General features: G+C 41.4%; 1 protein-coding gene across 6 annotated transcripts in view; it reads left to right on the plus strand.

The window, feature by feature from the left end:
- The window catches only part of LOC121646583 (sorting nexin-19-like), a 107,502-nt gene that overhangs the window by 17,049 nt on the left and 68,976 nt on the right, over window positions 1–21,477 (plus strand). For 3 of the 6 annotated variants that reach the window (XM_041995658.1, XM_041995657.1, XM_041995661.1), the window contains exons 5-11: window positions 102–300; window positions 378–478; window positions 7,739–7,858; window positions 7,962–8,086; window positions 13,604–13,697; window positions 13,795–13,954; window positions 15,943–16,078. In XM_041995658.1, the coding sequence (XP_041851592.1) occupies window positions 102–300; window positions 378–478; window positions 7,739–7,858; window positions 7,962–8,086; window positions 13,604–13,697; window positions 13,795–13,954; window positions 15,943–16,078 (935 nt within the window). Of the gene's footprint in view, window positions 1–101; window positions 301–377; window positions 479–7,738; window positions 7,859–7,961; window positions 8,087–13,603; window positions 13,698–13,794; window positions 13,955–15,942; window positions 16,079–19,659; window positions 19,765–20,573; window positions 20,662–21,477 lie in introns of those variants that run through there. The other 3 variants (XM_041995659.1, XM_041995660.1, XM_041995663.1) reach the window with 3 other exon arrangements.

Raw genomic sequence — 21,477 nt, forward strand, 5'->3', positions numbered from 1 at the left:
AATGTGTCTGTGGTTGTTCACATTAACCTCAAGCTTTGAGACATTTCACACAGTCCATCCAGCATGTGTAAAGGCTCCCCGCGTGTTTGGTTGGTTTCCAGTACGAGACGTCAGTGGGTTGTGAGAACCCAGGAAGTGTCCCGCCGGGTTGTGAGGATGCAGAAGTCACACAGACGGGCTGTGAGAATCCGTCCCCCCTTCAGCCCGTAGCCTATCACATGGTCAACAGGCGCTACAGCGAGTTCCTCAACCTGCAGACTCGGCTGGAAGAGAAAAACGATCTTCGGAAACTCGTCAAAGGCACGTGGGACTGACTGATGACTTTTCATGTAAAAACTTCTTCATACAGAGATGTATGTTGAAATTTGCTGTTTCAGGTGTGAAAGGTCCAAAGAAAATCTTTCCTGACATGCCGTTTGGAAACATGGACAGTGACAAGATAGAGGCCAGGAAAGGACTGCTGGAGACCTTCCTAAAGGTTGGTAGATTTAACGTTTACTCACCCCTCATCCACCAGGCTTCTACAAAATTCAAGACTGAATTGAGATTTTCACCTAATTTCCAGTTCAGCTCTTGAATTTAAACTTGAATTGAAATTGCAGACAAGTAGAATTTGAATTCCATGAAATTAAAAGAAATTCATGATCCATAGTCAAGATATATTTAACAGAGAAGCTTTACAGCGGTGTTGAGAGTAACGCGTTACAAAGTTTGTTACGTGTTACTGTAACTCGTTACAAAGTAACGACGCGCCAAAACAGGCAGCCGACCCGCCTAAACAAGCAGCCGACCTGCCTAAACAGGCAGCCGACCCGCCTAAACAAGCAGCCGACCTGCCTAAACATGCAGCCGACCCGCATAAACAAGCAGCTGACCGCCTAAACAAGCAGCCGACCCGCCTAACAAGCAGCCGACCCGCCTAAACATGCAGCCGACCCTCCTAAACAAGCAGCCGACCCGCCTAAAAATGCAGCCGACCCGCCTAAAAATGCAGCCGACCCTCCTAAAAAATGCAGCCGACCCGCCTAAACAAGCAGCCGACCGCCTAAACAAGCAGCTGACCCGCCTAAACAGGCAGCCGACTCGCCTAAACATGCAGCCGACCCGCCTAAAAATGCAGCCGACCCGCCTAAACAGGCAGCTGACTCTCCTAAACATGCAGCCGACCCGCCTAAACATGCAGCCGACCCGCCTAAACATGCAGCCGACCCGCGTAAACAGGCAGCCGACCCACCTAAACAGGCAGCCGACCCGCCTAAACAGGCAGCCGACTCGCCTAAACAAGCAGCCGACCCGCCTAAACAAGCTAAGCGTTTTTAAACATTTCCTAGAGAGCAGCAGGCTGTAAGACAGAAATTAAGAAGCTAGTTGCAGGTTCATTGTAGGAGACATGCTCCCCTGTTGACTATTGAAAGGCCCAGGTTTAGAAAAATACTAGATAAAATGATGATGAGACAAGTGTGTCCATTTCTTCCACAGACAGGGTTGTTGTTCTTGTGGGTTTAAAGTAATTTTGTTTACAATATACAGTAAACACTCTGCAGACAGGCAGCGACGATTCGGCTATGATGTTTGTCCATGTCGACACGGTGAATTAAGAAATGGTAAAGTAATAAGTGGTGGCGTTACTTTTCAAATGCAGTAACGAGTAACTTCATTACAATTTACAGAAGTAACTACTAACTAATTACTTGTTTAGAGTAACTACCCCAACACTGCTTCACAGTGTGTTATGTATGAGTACAGCATGAATTTCATACAGGTATGATTCTACTTTATGTACACAATACTTTATTACAGTTTTTTTTTTCTTTTTTTTTTTACCACAAATAAACATTAAAAACATCCTCTATAAAACTAATAACTATCAATTTGTGGAAAATGATATGACGGCATTTCATTTCCCGGGAAACTTTGCTCTATCGAGTCTTCAAAGTGGTCATCCATTTAGTGAAACTCAAAAATTAGAACATCGCGCAAAACTTAATTTATTTCAGTAATTCAACTTAAAAAGGGAAACTAATATATTTATATAGACTCATTACATGTAAAGTGAGGTATTTAAAGCATTTATTTCTTATAATTGTATAACTTACAGCTGATGAAAACCCAAACATCTAAATCTCAGAAATGAGAATATAGTGAAAAGGTTCAGTGTTGCAGCCTCTAAGAGCCGCTCTGATCAGCTGATCCATCCAAACACCTGCAGAGGCCTCCTGAGCATCTAGATGGTCTCAGTCTGTTCCAGTAGAGTCCAGCATCATGGGGAAGGCTGCTGACCTGACAGCTGGGCAGAAACCATCACCCACTCCCTCCACCAGGAGGAAAAGCCTCAGCAGGCGGCTGCAGAAGAAGCCGGATGATCAAAGTGCTGCATCAAAGCTCATCAAGAAGAAGCTGAGAGGAAGGAGAAGCTGGAACAACCAGCAGGATGAAGCAGCTGGAGAGGACGGTCAGGAAAAGCTTCACCAGGACTGGACTGAGGCTGGAGTTAGAGCTTCCAGAGCCACCACACAGACGGATCCCGGACCTGGACTCCATGTCGCAGTCCTCTAGTCCAGCTGCTCCTGAACACAACGTCAGCAGTGTCTCACCTGGACTAAAGAAACCAGGACCTGGTCTGCTGAGCAGTGGTCCACAGGGTCTTTTCTGATGAGCAGATTCTGCATCTCATTTGGAAATCCAGGTCCCAGAGTCTGGAGGAAGACTGGAAAGGCAACAATCCAAGACCCTTAAAGCAGCATGAAGTTTCCACAGTGGGTGGTGATGTGGGAGCCATGTCCTGTGGTGCTGGTCCACCAGGCTTTATTAAGTCCAGATTCCACACAGCCTCTACCAGGAGGTTTTAGAGCTCTTCATGCTTCGTTTGTAGAGATGCTGACTTTATTTTTCAGCAGAACTCGGCACCTGCCCACACTGCCACAAGAACCAGAACCTGTGTTCATATGCAGGACTAGACCGAGAAAAGGGTTCATATGCAGGACTAGACCAAGACCTTGGTTCATATGCAGGACTAGACCAAGAACTGGGTTCATATGCAGGACTAGACCGAGAACTGGGTTCATATGCAGGTCTAGACCAAGACCTGGGTTCATATGCAGGACTAGACCAAGACCTGGGTTCATATGCAGGACTAGACCAAGAACTGGGTTCATATGCAGGACTAGACCGAGAAAAGGGTTAATATGCAGGACTAGACCAAGACCTGGGTTCATATGCAGGACTAGACCAAGAATTGGGTTCATATGCAGGACTAGACCAAAAACTGGGTTCATATGCAGGACTAGACCAAGAACTGGGTCTAGTCCTGCATATGAACCAAGACCTGTGTTCATATGCAGGACTAGACCAAGACCTGGGTTCATATGCAGGACTAGACCAAGAATTGGGTTGATATGCAGTACTAGACTGAGAACTGGGTTCATATGCAGGACTAGACCGAGAACCGGGTTCATATGCAGGACTAGACCGAGAACTGGGTTCATGTGCAGGTCTAGACCAAGACCTGGGTTCATGTACAGGACTAGACCCAGAACCGGGTTCATATGCAGGTTTAAACCGAGACCTGGGTTCATATGCAGGACTAGAACGAGAACTGGGTTCATATGCAGAACTAGACCAAGACCTGGGTTCATATGCAGGACTAGACCGAGAACTAACTTCATATGCAGGACTAGAACAAGAACTGGGTTCATATGCAGGACTAGAACGAGACCTGGGTTCATATGCAGAACTAGGCTGAGAAATGGGTTCATATGCAGAATTAGACCGAGACCTGGGTTCATGTGCAGGTAAAGACCAAGACCTGGGTTCATATGCAGGACTAGACCGAGACCTGGGTTCATATGCAGGACTAGACCGAGAACCGGGTTCATATGCAGGTCTAGACCAAGACCTGGGTTCATATGCAGGACTAGACCGAGAACTACCTTCATATGCAGGACTAGAACAAGAACTGGGTTCATATGCAAAACTAGACCAAGACCTGGGTTCATATGCAGGACTAGAACGAGAACTGGGTTCATGTGCAGAACTAGACCAAGACCTGGGTTCATATGCAGGTCAAGACCAAGACCTGGGTTCATATGCAGGACTAGACCGAGACCTGGGTTCATATGCAGGACTAGACCGAGAACCGGGTTCATATGCAGGTCTAGACCAAGACCTGGGTTCATATGCAGGACTAGACCGAGAACTAACTTCATATGCAGGACTAGAACAAGAACTGGGTTCATATGCAGGACTAGAACGAGACCTGGGTTCATATGCAGAACTAGGCTGAGAAATGGGTTCATATGCAGAATTAGACCGAGACCTGGGTTCATATGCAGGACCAGAACTAGAACCGGGTTCATATGCAGGACCAGAACGAGAACTGGTTTCATATGCAGGACTAGACCAAGAACTGGGTTCATATGCAGGACTAGACCCAGAACTGGGTTCATATGCAGGACTAGACCCAGACACGGGTTCATATGCAGGACTAGACTGTTCAAATGGTCACAGTTCTGGATCCAGTTTCCTTTTTTATTTGTTTATTTATGCTTTTTATTTCACACATGACGATGCACAACCTCAAATTATAACAAAGCAACAAAACATGTGAAAAACACGTGTTGGTGCAGCACCATGACTGAAAAAGAGCAGGAAGAAGTAAAACTTAGAATCCCTGCCCAAGTCGTACGCAGAACCAACAAATCAGTACTGAAAGATCTTTAACACCTTTTCACCCATCAAGTCCATACACACTAAATATTCTGTCTATTCATGATTTTAAACTGAGGAGTATACGAGTTCCACAGCTTGACAGCACATATTGAAATGCACATGTGTTTATAAGTAGTACTTGCCTCTGGTATTTAAAGGGAAATTTCCTTCTTATTTTTCTTGTCCTCTCAATTAAAAATGAATGACTTCTGTAAACTTTCCGGTAATACTTTGCTTCTTGCTTTCCATAACTAATAATGTTTGTATTGGACACCTTTAGGTTTCATAAGTCTTGACGTAGTAAACTGTGTTGGTACGTTCTCTTGAATCAACTTTGTTTATAATTCTTTTTTATAAAACAAGACTTTATATTAATCACATATGTATTACCCCACACTTCCTCACAATAACTTAAATGTGGCAGTATAAGAAAACAAAATCCGTAATACATTATAATTCAACACTTACTTTGTTCAGAACGGATATATTCTTTGACATCTTTGTTTTAATATAAGCTTCATGTCAGTTTTTCATCTGTTATCACTCCCAAAAACCTAAACTTAAACACTCTGTCTATACTAAACAAAAAACTAAACTTAAACACTCCGTATATACTAAACAAATAACTAAACTTAAACCCTCTGTCTATACTAAACAAAAACCTAAACTTAAACACTCCGTCTATACTAAACAAAAAACTAAACCTAAACACTCAGTCTATACTAAACAAAAAAACTAAACTTAAACACTCTGTCTATACTAAACAAATAACTAAATTTAAACCCTCTGTCTATAATAAACAAAAACCTAAACTTAAACACTCCGTCTATACTAAACAAAAACCTAAACTTAAACACTCCGTCTATACTAAACAAAAACCTAAACTTAAACACTCCGTCTATACTAAACAAAAACCTAAACTTAAACACTCTGTCTATACTAAACAAAAAACTAAACCTAAACACTCTGTCTATACTAAACAAAAAATTAAACTTAAACACTTTGTTTATACTAAACAAAAACCTAAACTTAAACACTCCGTCTATACTAAACAAAAACCTAAACTTAAACACTCCGTCTATACTAAACAAAAAACTAAACCTAAACACTCAGTCTATACTAAACAAAAAAACTAAACTTAAACACTCTGTCTATACTAAACAAATAACTAAATTTAAACCCTCTGTCTATAATAAACAAAAACCTAAACTTAAACACTCCGTCTATACTAAACAAAAACCTAAACTTAAACACTCCGTCTATACTAAACAAAAACCTAAACTTAAACACTCCGTCTATACTAAACAAAAACCTAAACTTAAACACTCTGTCTATACTAAACAAAAAACTAAACCTAAACACTCTGTCTATACTAAACAAAAAATTAAACTTAAACACTTTGTTTATACTAAACAAAAACCTAAACTTAAACACTCCGTCTATACTAAACAAAAAACTAAACCTAAACACTCTGTCTATACTAAACAAAAAATTAAACTTAAACACTCTGTCTATACTAAACAAAAACCTAAACTTAAACACTCCGTCTATACTAAACAAAAAACTAAACCTAAACACTCTGTCTATACTAAACAAAAAATTAAACTTAAACACTCCGTCTATACTAAACAAAAAACTAAACCTAAACACTCTGTCTATACTAAACAAAAAATTAAACTTAAACACTCTGTCTATACTAAACAAAAACCTAAACTTAAACACTCCGTCTATACTAAACAAAAACCTAAACTTAAACACTCCGTCTATACTAAACAAAAACCTAAACTTAAACACTCCGTCTATACTAAACAAAAAATTAAACTTAAACACTCCGTCTATACTAAACAAAAAATTAAACTTAAACACTCTGTCTATACTAAACAAAAACCTAAACTTAAACACTCCGTCTATACTAAACAAAAAATTAAACTTAAACACTCTGTCTATACTAAACAAAAACCTAAACTTAAACACTCCGTCTATACTAAACAAAAACCTAAACTTAAACACTCCGTCTATACTAAACAAAAACCTAAACCTAAACACTCTGTCTATACTAAACAAAAAATTAAACTTAAACACTCCGTCTATACTAAACAAAAACCTAAACTTAAACACTCCGTCTATACTAAACAAAAACCTAAACTTAAACACTCCGTCTATACTAAACAAAAACCTAAACTTAAACACTCTGTCTATACTAAACAAAAACCTAAACTTAAACACTCCGTCTATACTAAACAAAAACCTAAACTTCCTCATCTTTGTTTTCTTTGTAAAACCATAAACTTAGTTGTGTTTAGATCTAGAGATAGCCTGTTTTTATCAAAGCAGTTTTAAGTTCAAACATTTCTTTTACTATACTTTCTGACAGAGTATAATACAAACTGGTATTAGTATGTAATATTCTAATTTTCTGAGATTATGATTTTTAGGTTTTGATCAGCTGTAAGCCATGATCGTCTAAATTCTAACAAAGAAATGCTGGAGATGTCTCACTTTGCATGTAATAAGTCTATATAATGTGTTAGTTTGCCTTTTTAAGTTGAATTACTGAAATAAATGAAGTTCTGCTAACTGAGGCCAGAGGCGTTTTCTACTTCTGATATTTTTGGAATTACAGCAGTATGTAAAATAACAGGTAAAAGGACGTCTGAGCTGGTTCATGTTTGAACCAGTTCCCACACTGACTGGAAACCACAACATCCTGCAGCTGCTGCAGTCTGGTTCCAGAACGGCTGCCTCCTACGTGAAGATGAAAGAGACTTATTATCCGTCATTTTGTTGTCTGACAACACCGGGAATCAATCAGTACATTACACTTCACTCACCACTTGAAACATGTGATATGTCGCCTTGTGCATCCTCTCTTTAAAACACAGTGACTGACCAATCACTGTTTCTCATGTTTGTTCAAGTCTGAATCATGAATCTTGAGATGGTGTGAAAGCGAAGTAGCCGTGGAGGCAGGAGTGTGTTTAGTAAAAATCAAGCCTGTCATCCACTAACAAACCGGTTTTCATCTTTTCAGCAACTGTGTGCCATCTCTGAAATAGCCAACAGTGAGGAGATGCAGGAGTTCCTCGCTCTCAATACCGACGCCAGGATCGCCTTCGTGAAGAAACCCTTCATTGTGTCGCGCATAGACAAGGTTCACCCACAGAGCCTGCCCTCATACAGCCACCAGAGCGGCTTATTAGACGGTGTAGCGTGACGGCCCAGGTCTTTCTTGTGACTGAGTGTTTCTGCTGCAGATTGTAGTGAATGCCATTGTGGACACCCTGAAGACGGCCTTTCCTCGCTCAGAGCCTCAGAGCCCCACAGAGGAAAACGAATTGGAGGTGGATGGAGCAAAGCTCAGCACAGACAAGAAGAGCAAGTATGGCTTCAGTCTCCTGTCCTACACTTCTGTTTCACCTGGTTTATAGAAGTTTCCTAATCCAACTTTTCTTTTGAGCTTGTAGATAATATTTTTATAATGATTCTGTATTAAACTGTTGGCGTACTGGAGGCCAGAGGGTTGGAGAGGCTTCTCACTTTCAGCTTTCACTGCTTTACAGCAAGCTCTGCTAGTGGTCTGATGAAGGGCTAACACTTTCTAAGAAAACCCATCCAGGTGAGCGTTGTGCAGGTCATGTCTAGAGTCTAGATATTTACGGCTCGCCTGCTTCCTCTGACTGGAGGAAATGTCCCATGAAAAATCTACATGAAGAAGCTGGAGAAGCAGAGCGCGATCGTGGACACGTCTTTAATAAGTTAGAAGTAAACTTCTGTTGGTTCAGACCTGGAAGTTAGAAAACTTTTAAGTTATTATTTACTATCCAATTAAATCATGACCATTTTTTTAATATATGTATTATTATTTTATGTAATTCTTATATATTGTATTAATTGTTTTATCTTTCATGGATTTATAGTTTGTTTTTTTTTTTAGCTTTTTTTATTTTCATTCCTAACTAGGGGAGCTACTCAAAACCTTTTTTAAATATAGCAATAATAATAAAAAAATCTTTTTTTATTACTTATTCAATTTTATTTTTATATTAAAATAATAATGTAAATAATTAAAATAATAATCCAGATTAATAAAGTAATCTTACATTTCATTTCGTTTTCATTAAATTTAATAAAAGAAAAAATTATTTCCCGTTACACATTTTATACCTGAACAAATCAACCCAACCTGCTGGATTACGTCTTTTTTTTATTCATTTTTCCATTTTTTGGGCATTTCCAGCTCATTGTGAGACTTTGCATCGTTAAGATCTCTTCTACAAATTATCAGTGTTGGGCAGCTACTTTAAGATAGACGATTCCATTATTTAAAAGGAACTAAGTTTCACAACTTGCGTTACGGAACATCTAATCCTTCTGCGTGCGGATTTCTTCATAATGAAACTGAACATTAGATATAATAGATGAAATGGAAACCTGCTGGAATAAATTACTAACAGGAAAATCCTGGACTCTGATCTTGGCTGCTGGACGTCGCGTCTCCGTCTCCTCCTCAGGAGGAGCTTCACCTGGTTCCACCTGCTTCCAGCCACCATGAAGAACCTCGTTGTTTCTGGTCATGACGAACGTTTCTCACAACATTCTCGTCTTTTTTCTCTGAGGGAAAACTGACGTCTGTGGTTCCAGATTCAAACTCTTCCTGTTTTCTCTGGACTTGCCATTTCTCCTGCTCATTTGTGTGTGTGTGCTGCACACACTGACTGGCCTAAGTCTGCCGTGATGCTTGACTCTTCATCAGTCAGTCATCATCATCATCAGGCTATGTGGCCACTGGTCAGATGAGGACAGCATCAGGAACATATGACGCTGCTTTGTTCTAGCATGCATCCAAAACCACATGGCAACTCAAACACTGAGTTTATTCTCCAGTTGAACCGTATCCCTATGCCTCTGCTCCACTGTAGCAGCACAGTGTTGTCCCAACTCACCCAAAACTAAAGTTTTATTTTTATTTTATTTCATATTATTATTCTTTTTGTTTTCTTTTGGCTATTATCATTTGTTTTGTATGTTTGTTTTCTTATATATGAAATAAAGCATTCATTCATTCATGTATTCATTCATTCACTCATTCATTCATTTATTCACTCATTCACTGATTTATTCATTCATTCACTCATTTATTCATTCATTCATTCATTTATTCATTCATTCATTCACTCATTCACTCATTTATTCATTCATTCACTCATTCATTCATTCATTCATTCATTCATTTATTCACTCATTCATTCACTCGTTCATTCACTCATTCATTCATTCATTCATTTATTCATTCACTCATTCACTCATTTTTCATTCATTCACTCATTTATTCATTCATTCATTCATTCACTCATTCATTCATTCATTCATTTATTCATTCATTCACTCATTCACTCATTTTTCATTCATTCACTCATTTATTTATTCATTCATTCACTCATTCACTCTATTCATTCATTCATTTATTCATTCATTCACTCATTCATTCATTTATTCACTCATTCATTCATTTTTCATTCATTCACTCATTTATTTATTCATTCATTCACTCATTCGTTCATTTTTCATTCATTCACTCATTTATTTATTCACTCATTCATTCATTTTTCATTCATTCACTCATTTATTCATTCATTCACTCATTTATTCACGTATTCATTTATTCATTCATTTATTCACTCATTCATTCATTTTTCATTCATTCACTCATTTATTTATTCATTCATTCATTCATTTATTCACTCATTCATTCACTCATTCATTCATTTATTCACTCATTCACTCATTCATTCACACATTCATTCATTGATTCATTCATTCATTCACTCATTCACTCATTTTTCATTCATTCACTCATTTTTCATTCATTCATTCATTCATTCACTCATTCATTCATTCATTCACTCATTCATTCATTTTTCATTCATTCACTCATTTATTTATTCATTCATTCATTCATTCATTCATTTATTCACTCATTCATTCACTCATTCATTCATTCATTCATTTATTCATTTATTCATTTACTCATTCATTCATTCATTTATTCATTCATTTACTCATTCATTCATTTATTCATTCATTCATTTACTCATTCATTCACTCATTCATTCATTTATTCATTCATTCACTCATTCATTCACTCACTCATTCACTCATTCATTCATTCATTCATTCATTCATTCACTCACTCATTCACTCATTCAGTCATTCACTCATTCATTTATTCATTCACTCATTTATTCATTCATTCACTCATTCACTAATTCACTCATTTATTCATTCATTCATTCATTTATTCACTCATTCATTCATTTTTCATTCATTCACTCATTCATTCATTCATTCATTCATTCATTCATTCACTCATTTATTCATTCATTCATTTATTCATTCACTCACTCACTCACTCATTCATTCACTCATTTCTTCATTTATTCATTTATTCATTCATTCACTCACTCATTCATTGACTTATTCATTCACTCATTTGTTCATTCATTCATTCATTCACTCATTTATTCATTCATTCACTCATTCATTCACTCCTTTATTCATTCATTCATTCATTCATTCATTTATTCATTCATTCACTCATTCATTCACTCATTTATTCATTCATTCTTTCATTTATTCATTCACTCATTTTTTTATTCATTCATTCATTCACTCATTCATTCATTCACTTATTTATTCATTCATTCATTCATTCATTTATTCATTCATTCACTCATTCATTCATTCATTCACTCATTCATTCATTTATTCATTCATTCACTCATTCATTCACTCATTTATTCATTCATTCATTCATTTAGTCATTCACTCATTTATTCATTCATTCATTCATTCATTCACTCACTCATTCATTCATTCATTCACTCATTCATTCATTCACTCATTCATTTACTCATTCATTCATTTATTCATTCATTCACTCATTTATTCATTCACTCTTTCATTCATTCATTCACTCATTCACTCATTCATTCATTCACTCATTTATTCATTCACTCATTTATTCATCCACTCATTCATTCACTCATTCATTCATTCATTCATTTTTTCATTCGTTCACTCATTCAATCATTCATTCATTTTTTATGTTCGTTCACTCATTCATTCACTCATTCATTCATTCACTCATTTATTCATTCATTCATTTATTCATTCATTCACTCACTCATTTATTCATTCATTCATTTATTCATTCATTCACTCATTCATTCACTCATTTATTCATTCATTCATTTATTCATTCACTCATTTATTCATTCACTCATTTTTTCATTCGTTCACTCATTCATTCACTCATTTATTCATTCATTCATTCACCCATTCATTCATTTTTTCATTCATTCTCTCATTCATTCATTCATTTATTCATTCATTGACTCATTCATTCGCTCATTTATTCATTCATTCATTCATTTATTCATTTATTCATTCACTCATTTATTCATTCATTCATTTTTTCATTCGTTCACTCATTCATTCACTCATTCATTCACTCATTTATTCATTCATTCATTCACTCATTCATTCATTTTTTCATTCATTCTCTCATTCATTCACTCATTTATTCATTCATTGACTCATTCATTCACTCATTTATTTATTCATTCATTCATTCATTCACTCATTCATTCATTCACTCTCATTTATTCATTCATTCATTCACTCATTCATTCACTCATTCATTCATTCATTTATTCATTCATTGACTCATTCATTCGCTCATTTATTCATTCATTCATTTATTCATTTATTCATTTATTCATTTATTCATTTATTCATTTATTCATTTATTCATTCACTCATTTATTCATTCATTCATTTTTTCATTCGTTCACTCATTCATTCACTCATTCATTCACTCATTCATTCATTCATTCGCTCACTCATTCAGTCATTCACCCGCCTCCCCTGCTCCTCCACCCGCCTCCCCAGCTCCTCCACCTTCCTCCCCTGCTCCTCCACCCGTCTCCCCTGCTCCTCCACATTCGTCCCCTGCTCCTCCACCTTCCTCCCCAGCTCCTCCACCTTCCTCCCCTGCTCCTCCACCCGTCTCCCCTGCTCCTCCACATTCGTCCCCTGCTCCTCCACCCGCCTCCCCTGCTCCTCCACTTGACTCCTGCTTCTTCTACGTCACCTGTGTCCTGCTGGTTTGTACCTAACCTCCTGCCTGTCAAATGTTTAATCCAGATTTGAAGATGTAGTTTTTTTTATCAAGAGCTGGCCTAACGTGGTCCAGGTTCTCAAGAATTCAGTGGAATCACTCTTTACACATCTGGCCAATCTGCGTGTTGTTTATTTCCATGTGTTGACACTTTAAAGAAGTTAGCTTTAGAAGACATTGGCTCTGTTGTCAGCCGGGAACGGACCAATCGTAGGACACGTCAGCTACGGTCTCCGCCTCCAGAGTCTCTAAACTCCAGCAGCAGAGCGAGAACTGCTTAGCCGAGCATGCAGGGACAGAATCGAGAGCGTGCTGGTCACCACCTTGAGGACATTGGTCCACATATGTGTCCACAGTGGATTGACGGGCTCCCACCAGGGTGATTGCAAACTCTGTTATTCCATCGCAGTGCAGAAAGGCCTCCTCGCCATGTTTTCACTCGCGGGTAGTAATTTGTTCGTTCATCTCACGTACACACACCCGGTGTGGCGAGTCAGTGTAGGGGAAACACTGAGGTTTCGTTTGCTAATTACTGTGATTTTAAACATGAGTTGCTGTTCAGAATGTGTCGTTTTCATGGGAAAAATCAGGTGCGTCCCCGGGATGCATTGATAGTGAGTTTACTGCATCCTCAGATTTTATGGTGTCATCTAACGACATCACTGTATACAGTTGTTATTGATTGATGTGTTTATTACCTTGTTGATATAATTCCAGGTCTCGTCTGAAGCTTTCCAGTAAAAACATGCCGTTTTTAAATGGTTCAGACATCAGACCACCAGTTTTATTCAGTTTGGATCAATCAAGCACAGTAAGTTCTGAATGAAAGTCTTGTTTACTCTCAAACTGTTTTATTTATAGTAATTTTAAGTATCTTGGTCGTTGGTAATTGTTTAATTATCTTTCAGGTGTTTAGTGGGATGTCTCTGAGAGATTTACAAGCCTTCATCAGTGAACAGGAAAAGCTGTCCATCAGAGCCGAGGCCGAGATGGAAGACAGTCCAGGATTATTACCGTACAGAAGCTTTGTGAGTGACAATATGAGGAGAAAACAGAGTCAGGAACTCGGTAAGGATGAGTCCGCACCAATGCTGCACCACATTTTATTCACATTTCATCCGTCCATCCAGCGTGTCCTGGGTCTTCCCCGGAGTGGGACGTACCTCACCAGGGGGGCATCCAGGAGGCATTCTAACCAGATGCCCGAGCCACCTTATCTGGCTCCTCTCGATGTGGAGGAGCAGCAGCTCTACTCTGAGCCCCTCCCGGATCACCGAGCTTCTCACCCTATCTCTAAGGGAGCGCCCGGCCACCCTACGGAGAAAACTAATTTTGGCCGCTTGTATTTGCGACCTTGTTCTTTCGGCCACTATCGACAGCTCGTGGCCATAGGGTTAGGGTGGGAGCGTAGATCGACCTGTAAATCGAGAGCTTTGCCTTTTGGCTCAGCTCCTTCTTCACCACTACAGACCGATGCAGAGTCCGCATCACTGCAGACGAGGCACTGATCCGCCTGTCGATCTCCAGCTCCATCCTTCCCTCAATCCTGAACAAGATACGTGAACTCCTCCACTTGGGGCAGGACCTCATTGGCAAGACCCAATTTGAGGCCACCAAACCAGATCCCCTCAACACCTCGGCTGCGCCTAGAAATTCTGTCCATAAAATTTATGAACAGAATCGGTGACAAAGGGCAGCCTTGGCGGAGTCCAACCCGCACTGGAAACGATTCTGATTTACTGCCGGCAATGTGGACCAAGCTCTGACACCGGTCGTACAGGAACCGGACAGCTCGTACAAGCGGGTCCGGCACTCCATACTCCCGGAGTACCCCCCACAGGAGTCCCCGGGGGACATGGTCGAATGCCTCCTCCAGGTCCACAAAGCACATGTGGATTGGTTGGGCAAACTCCCATGCCCCCTCAAAGACCCTGAAGAGGGTGTAGAGCTGGTCCACTGTTCCACGACCGGGACAAAAACCACACTGCTCCTCCTCAATCTGAGGTTCGACTATCCGACGGACCCTCCTCTCAAGCACCCCTGAATAGACCTTACCGGGGAAGCTGATGAGCGTAATACCCTTGTAGTTGGAGCACACCCTCCGGTCCTTTTTTAAAAGGGGGACCACCACCCCAGTCTGCCAGTCTGCAGAGGCGTATCAACCAAGACCTACAGAGGACCATGGTTGAAGCTCAGCCAGAGATGGAAGTTGAAACTTTTTCTGACAGGGGACTCCCCCAGACTTTCCCAGCAGACCCTCACAACACGCTTGGGTCTACCAGGCCTGACCGGCATCCTCCCCCACCATCTGCAGAAACCCCCTGACAATGTAGCACCTACGGTTTTCGGGATGCGCAAACTCCACCGCGGAAAGGCGGTGGCTCAGGGAGCCACCATTCATGCAAAATAGAAGTTAAACACTGAAACGTCCAAACTCTTCATGGCTTTGGAAGCCATTTAAATCTGAACTTTTCAGCATTTCCAGCAGTGTCAGCATGTAGTCACCCCAACTGGTCTGCTTTCATTTTACTTTGTCTGACCAGCTCAGTCACTCACTTCCACTTGTCGTCTGTAATACGACCGACATAAACTGGTTCCATAACTAAGTTAGCCAATCCCTAGAGATGGTTGTTTTTGTGAAGTCAAGTGACAAATGAAAGTTCAGTGATTTATAAACAGACAGCTAGTCATCAGTAGCGAAGAGTGACGCTGAAGCAGTTTTGTTCTCATGAAGAGGATTTAGATAAAATCTGCAGTATCAAAGTGCAGCCACATGATGGCAGCGTTAGCAAACGTATCAAGTGGAGGACAGCGTGGAGGACAGCTCCACTTTATACGTTTAACAGGTTACATGCAGCTTACATTTTACATGTAACCTGCATGACTGATGCAGATTACATGTAAAATTCCACGTTAGATGATTTTCTTTTACAGATCACCAGCCAGTCAGATGCTTCAGCATTTTTAGTAACATACAACCTGATATTTGAGTTCTTTCTGCACAACAGCGTTTATCTGGTCACGTGTCATCATGAGTTGTGTTTCGCATGTTGTAGGCACAACAGATGAGATGATGCTAGCTGAGGTGTTCCTGAACATCCTGTGTCTGCTGATGAAGGAGCAGTGGAGCTGGCTATGTTCTGAAAACATCCACAGGACCATCAGGCTGCTGTTTGGAACCCTTATCAACAGGTGAAGCTTCATTTCACACTGCTGGGATGCAACAGAGGTTTCTTTAAAATCTCTGAGGGGCAGTTTGGTTGGCAGCCAGGAATGTAAAATAACATTAAATAAACAATGAAACACTTAACACGCACTGACATGTAGGAACATATGTTCAATAATGAAACGAATTAATGAAAATTAATGGAAGGTTAGGGGTCCATTTGGCCTGAAGGAAGCAATGGAAAATCCCCCCTCAATGGATGGTTTGGTTTGGCCAAACTACACTCATCCTCCTCTTCATCAGGACCGCCTTCTAGTACCAGCTCGTCCTCTTGATCGGGTCCACCCTCTTTTACCGGGTCAGACCCCTTCTTTAATTCTCAAATCCCCTTTCTTCCTCATTCTGAAACTCAGTTTGAACTTCAGCAGGTGGTCTTCACCACATCGACATGACTACATGCTGCCGTGTGATTGGCTGGTTGGATAACAGGTAAATCTGATGAGGTGAGGGTAGATCTTCCAGATGCTGATGTGTTTTTTTACACCCAGCATCCAGACTGCAGAACACTGCAAGAAAACCAAAATTACATGAAACGTTGTCTGGTGGATTCTTTTCATTTTCTTTAGGTCAAATAATGAAGCAGAGCACCACGGCGGGCGATGGTCCATTTTTTCCTTGTCTAACACCAGTGGGTTGGTTCCCCGGTGTTGAGACGGCTATGACCCCCAGAAAGCTTTGATTATTCTGGTATCTTGATGATGCAGTAAAATGATGATGATATGACCCAGTCAGAAACACGTCTAACACTGCAACCACCACCTGAGGGATGTTTTTATTTCTTTATTCTATCATCTGTACTTCAAAAAACTGATGGTTTGAGTTAAGTTTTATTATTACCACAAAACAGGATGTGGCTGGTTAGTGGTTTCCTGTCTGATTGGAGCTGTAAAAGATCTTGTCATCCATCAGACCTGACAGCAGAAAGAAGGTGTATATCCTCTAGTGCAGCCTGGTTATTTTCAGTGCCCATATTATGATCATTTACTCATCTAGAATTTTGTTTAGAGCAGTAGTTTTCACGGAATAATTTCAGCGTGTTGTCAGATAATCTTGAAAAATACACGGCTGAAAAAAAATAAAGGGAACACTTAAACAACACAATGTAACTGCAAGTCAGTCACACGTGTGAAATCAAACTGTCCACTTAGGAAGCAACACGGACTGAAATCAGTTCCACATGCTGTAAATAGAACAGACAACAGGTGGAAATTATAGACAAAGACACCCCCAATAAAGGAGGTTCTGCAGGTGGGGACCACAGACCACCTCTCAGTCCTGCTTTCTGGCTGATGTTTTGGTCCCTTCTGAAAGCTGGTGGTGGTAAACAGCCACGTTTTACACCGGTAACAGCTGAGCCCTGCAGAGCCGTTTTTAATCTGGCTTTTACATCCTGACGGTGCTGGAGGTTTTATTTACTATGTCATTTAAATGAGTCTAATGTAACTTTAGTTTAATTTTATTATTTATTCTTTTAGTGCATTTAATTTCTATTTTTTAATCAATATAATTTAGATTTAGTTTAGTTTAGTTTTATCCGTCCATCCATTTTCTTCCGCTTATTCAGAGTCGGGTTGCGGGGGCAGCTGCCTAAGCAGGGAAACCCGGACTCAGACCTCATCCACCCCCGGGGCCTTGCCACCAAGGAGATTTTTAACCACCTCAGCTACCTCAGCCCCAGAGATAGGCGAGCCAGCACCAGCTACCCCAGACTCTGCTTCCTCATCAGAAGACGTGTTGGTGGGATTGAGGAGGTCTTCGAAGTATTCCCTCCACCGCCTCACAACGTCTCGAGTTGAGGTCAGCAGCCCCCCATCCCCACTGTACACAGGGTTGACGGAGCACTGCTTTCCCCTCCTGAGCCGCCGGATGGTGGACCAGAATCTCCTCAAAGCCGTCCGGAAGTCATTCTCCATGGCCTCTCCAAACTCCTCCCACGCCCGAGCTTATGTCTTAACGACCGCCGAAGCTGCACTCCGCTTAGCCCGCCGATACCCATCAGCTGCCTCTGGAGTCCCACAGGCCAAAAGGGCCCGATAGGACTCCTTCTTCAGCTTGACGGCATCCCTTACTGCCGGTGTCCACCAACGAGTTTGGGGGTTACCGCCACGACAGGCACCAACGACCTTACGGCCACAGCTGCGGCTGGCCGCCTCGACAATAGAGGCACGGAACACAGCCCATTCAGACTCAATGTCCCCCGCCTCACCCGGGACATGGTCGAAGCTCTGCCGGAGATGGGAGTTGAAACTCTTTCTGACAGGGGACTCTGCCAGACTTTCCCAGCAGACCCTCACAACACGCTTGGGCCTGCCAGGCCTGACCGGCATCCTCCCCCACCATCTGAGCCAACCCACCACCAGGTGGTGATCAGTTGACAGCTCCACCCCTCTCTTCACCCGAGTGTCCAGGACATGCGGCCGCAAGTCCGACGACACGACTACAAAGTCAATCATTGAACTGCGGCCTAGAGTGTCCTGGTGCCAAGTGCACATGTGGACACTCTTATGTCTGAACAAGATGTTCGTTATGGACAGTCCATGACAAGCACAGAAGTCCAACAACAAAACACCACTCGGATTCAGATCAGGGGGGCCGTTCCTCCCAATCACGCCCCTCCAGGTCTCGCTGTCATTGCCCACTTGAGCATTGAAGTCCCCCAGCATAACGAAGGAGTCCCCAGAAGGAGTGCTCTCCAACACCCCCCCCAAGGATTCCAAAAAGGGTGGGTACTCTGAACTGCTATTTGGTGCATAAGCACAAACAACAGTCAGGACCCGTCCCCCCACCCGAAGGCGGAGGGAGGTTACCCTTTCGTCCACCGGGGTAAACCCCAACGTACAGGCGCCAAGTTGGGGGGCAATGAGCAGGCCTACACCTGCTCGGCGCCTCTCACCGGGATCAACTCCAGAATGGAAGAGGGTGAGTCCAACTATATCCAGCCGGAATCGCTCAACCTCGCGCACCAGCTCAGGTTCCTTCCCTGCCAGAGAGGTGACATTCCACGTCCCTAGAGCTAGCTTTTGCAGCCGAGGATTGGACCGCCAGGGTCCCCACCTCTGGCAGCCTCCCCTAGACACCTGTTTGCCATGGGTGACCCTACCAGGGGCATGCGCCCCCGACAGCATAGCTGCTAGGATCGTCAGGACACACAAACTCCTCCACCACGATAAGGTGGCAGCTCATGGAGGAGTAGTTTAGTTTTATTTGTTTTATATTTTTCATTCTCATGTAAGTTTTAGTATTTGTGTAGCATTTTTATTAGATTTAATTTAAGTTTATTTTTATTTGTGTTTAATTTTATAGTATTTAGTTTTTTGTTTTAGATAATTTAAGTTTAGTTTTAGATTTTGCATGATATTTTAATTTGATTACATTTAATTTCTGTTTTTAGTTCAGTTTAAATTGTTTTCTATTAAGTTTTATTTTTTAGTAGATTTATTTTAAGTTGAGCTTAATTTTATTTTGTATTATTTAATTTTGAATCTGATTGTATTTCTTTTACTCATTTATGTTTTTATCTACTTTCTTTTCATTCATCCCCTCCCAGTAGAGGAGTGATATTAAAATCTTTCCAGGAGGACCTGGCTGTGGAAAATGAACGATGGAAACATCGACATGTTCAGGGCCGCTGCAGCAGAGTGGACTGAGCCAGGTCAGGACATGAAGACACATGTTTCCTAGTGGAAATTCCACAGAGAGGGCTTTTTATGAGGCGGACAGGAGGCTCGGGCTCCTCCACGGTCATTAGTCAAAAGGAGTTGATATTTTAGACGAGCTGACTGGAAGCCTTCCCAGTGAACCATGTCTTCAGAAATCAGAGGCATTACTAACTATGCTGCACCCCCATAAAGAATTCCCCACTTTCTAATTTAAGAAACTTTGCTCTCACATTTTAAATACCTGCCATTTGTCTGTTACGTTTGCTCCTGCATGCAGCATCCCGAGCATGCAGACGATACTCTCCAGTTCTACTGTGCCCTGGCCTCACGTTCCCTGGGGCGTCGCAACCAGAATATCCTGCCTCATTTTGATACTGGGTCCTCTATTTTAAGAAGTCCCACCAGCCAAACATGAAAGGCCTTGTGCTTTTGTTTGGCCCTGGCCTAAGTTAGGCAGCAGGCTGTCAGCGTTGCAGTGGCAGCCAGCTCTAGCTCTCATCAGCCTGCGGTGAATAATAAACTGTTAGTGGAAAAATATACAAGTTAAAAAATTCCAGGAACAACAATAATGCATAAAAATGAAAATGTTTGTTTTTAGACAAGACGTGAGGAAACCTGCACAAAAGTTGTGCCGGTGAAAGAAAAGCGTAGCGAAGTGATGGTCCAAAGAAACAATAAAGGTCACCCCCTCTGACATCTGGCTGGACCTCTGATTCCAGCAGCTTCTCTGTGCCATCGCCTCTAGAAGTTTCCGCAACGTCCAAGATTTATTTCATCCAGAGTTGCTTTCATTTCTCTCTAGGATCTGGTATTGATGATGGAGAGACTGAGCACTGCACCAAGCCTTCTCCAGCACATCCCAGAGGTCCTTAGTGGGGTTCAGGTCTGGACTCTGTGGTGGCCGATCCATGTGTGGAAATGATGTCTCCCAATCCTTGAACTATGTTCAGGTATCAGCTGACCTCATTCTTTGGACACATAATGTCGCTAAACCTAGACCTGAATCTAGACCTGAACCTAGACCTGACCAGCTGCAGCAACTCCAGATCATAGACTGCTCCCACAGGCTTGTACAGTAGCACTAGGCATGATGGCTGCATCCCTTCATCCTCCTCTCTTCTTACCCTGATGCTCCATCACTCTGGACCAGGGTAGATCTGGACTCATCAGACCACATGACCTTCTTCCATGGCTCCAGAGTCCAGTCTTTATGCCTTTTTCTCCGGTTAGCCTCACTGGTTAGTGGTTTTCTTCTGGCTCCACAGATGTTCAGTCCCTTGAGTTCCTTCACATTGTTCATGTGGAAACGTTCTAACTTTCACTATTAAACATGGTCCTGAGTTCTACTGCTGTTTTTCTTCCATCTGGTTCCACCAAATGTTAAACCACCGATCATCATCATTCAGGATGTTTTTCTGACCACGTTTCTTCCTGGAAGACGATGGTTCCCAACATCCTTCCAGTTTTTAATGATGGCTGAACCCGGTTCTAGTAGTTTCTGCTTCTCCTGAGATGTTTTCTCTGCTTGATGATCAGACCCTTCTGGAACATGTTTTCCATGACCATGGATGTGTCTTTCCACATGGATGTTTAAGAAATGAGAAGCTGCTCATTGCATCTGTTGGGGTTAAATAACTTGTTACTGGAAGATGTTTTTAAACCTCAAGTGGCCAGCATGTCAGGTGGTTACACGTTTTCGTGTCATG

Source organism: Melanotaenia boesemani, chromosome 9 (genome assembly GCF_017639745.1).
Source record: "Melanotaenia boesemani isolate fMelBoe1 chromosome 9, fMelBoe1.pri, whole genome shotgun sequence".
Taxonomy (NCBI): Eukaryota; Metazoa; Chordata; class Actinopteri; order Atheriniformes; family Melanotaeniidae; genus Melanotaenia; species Melanotaenia boesemani.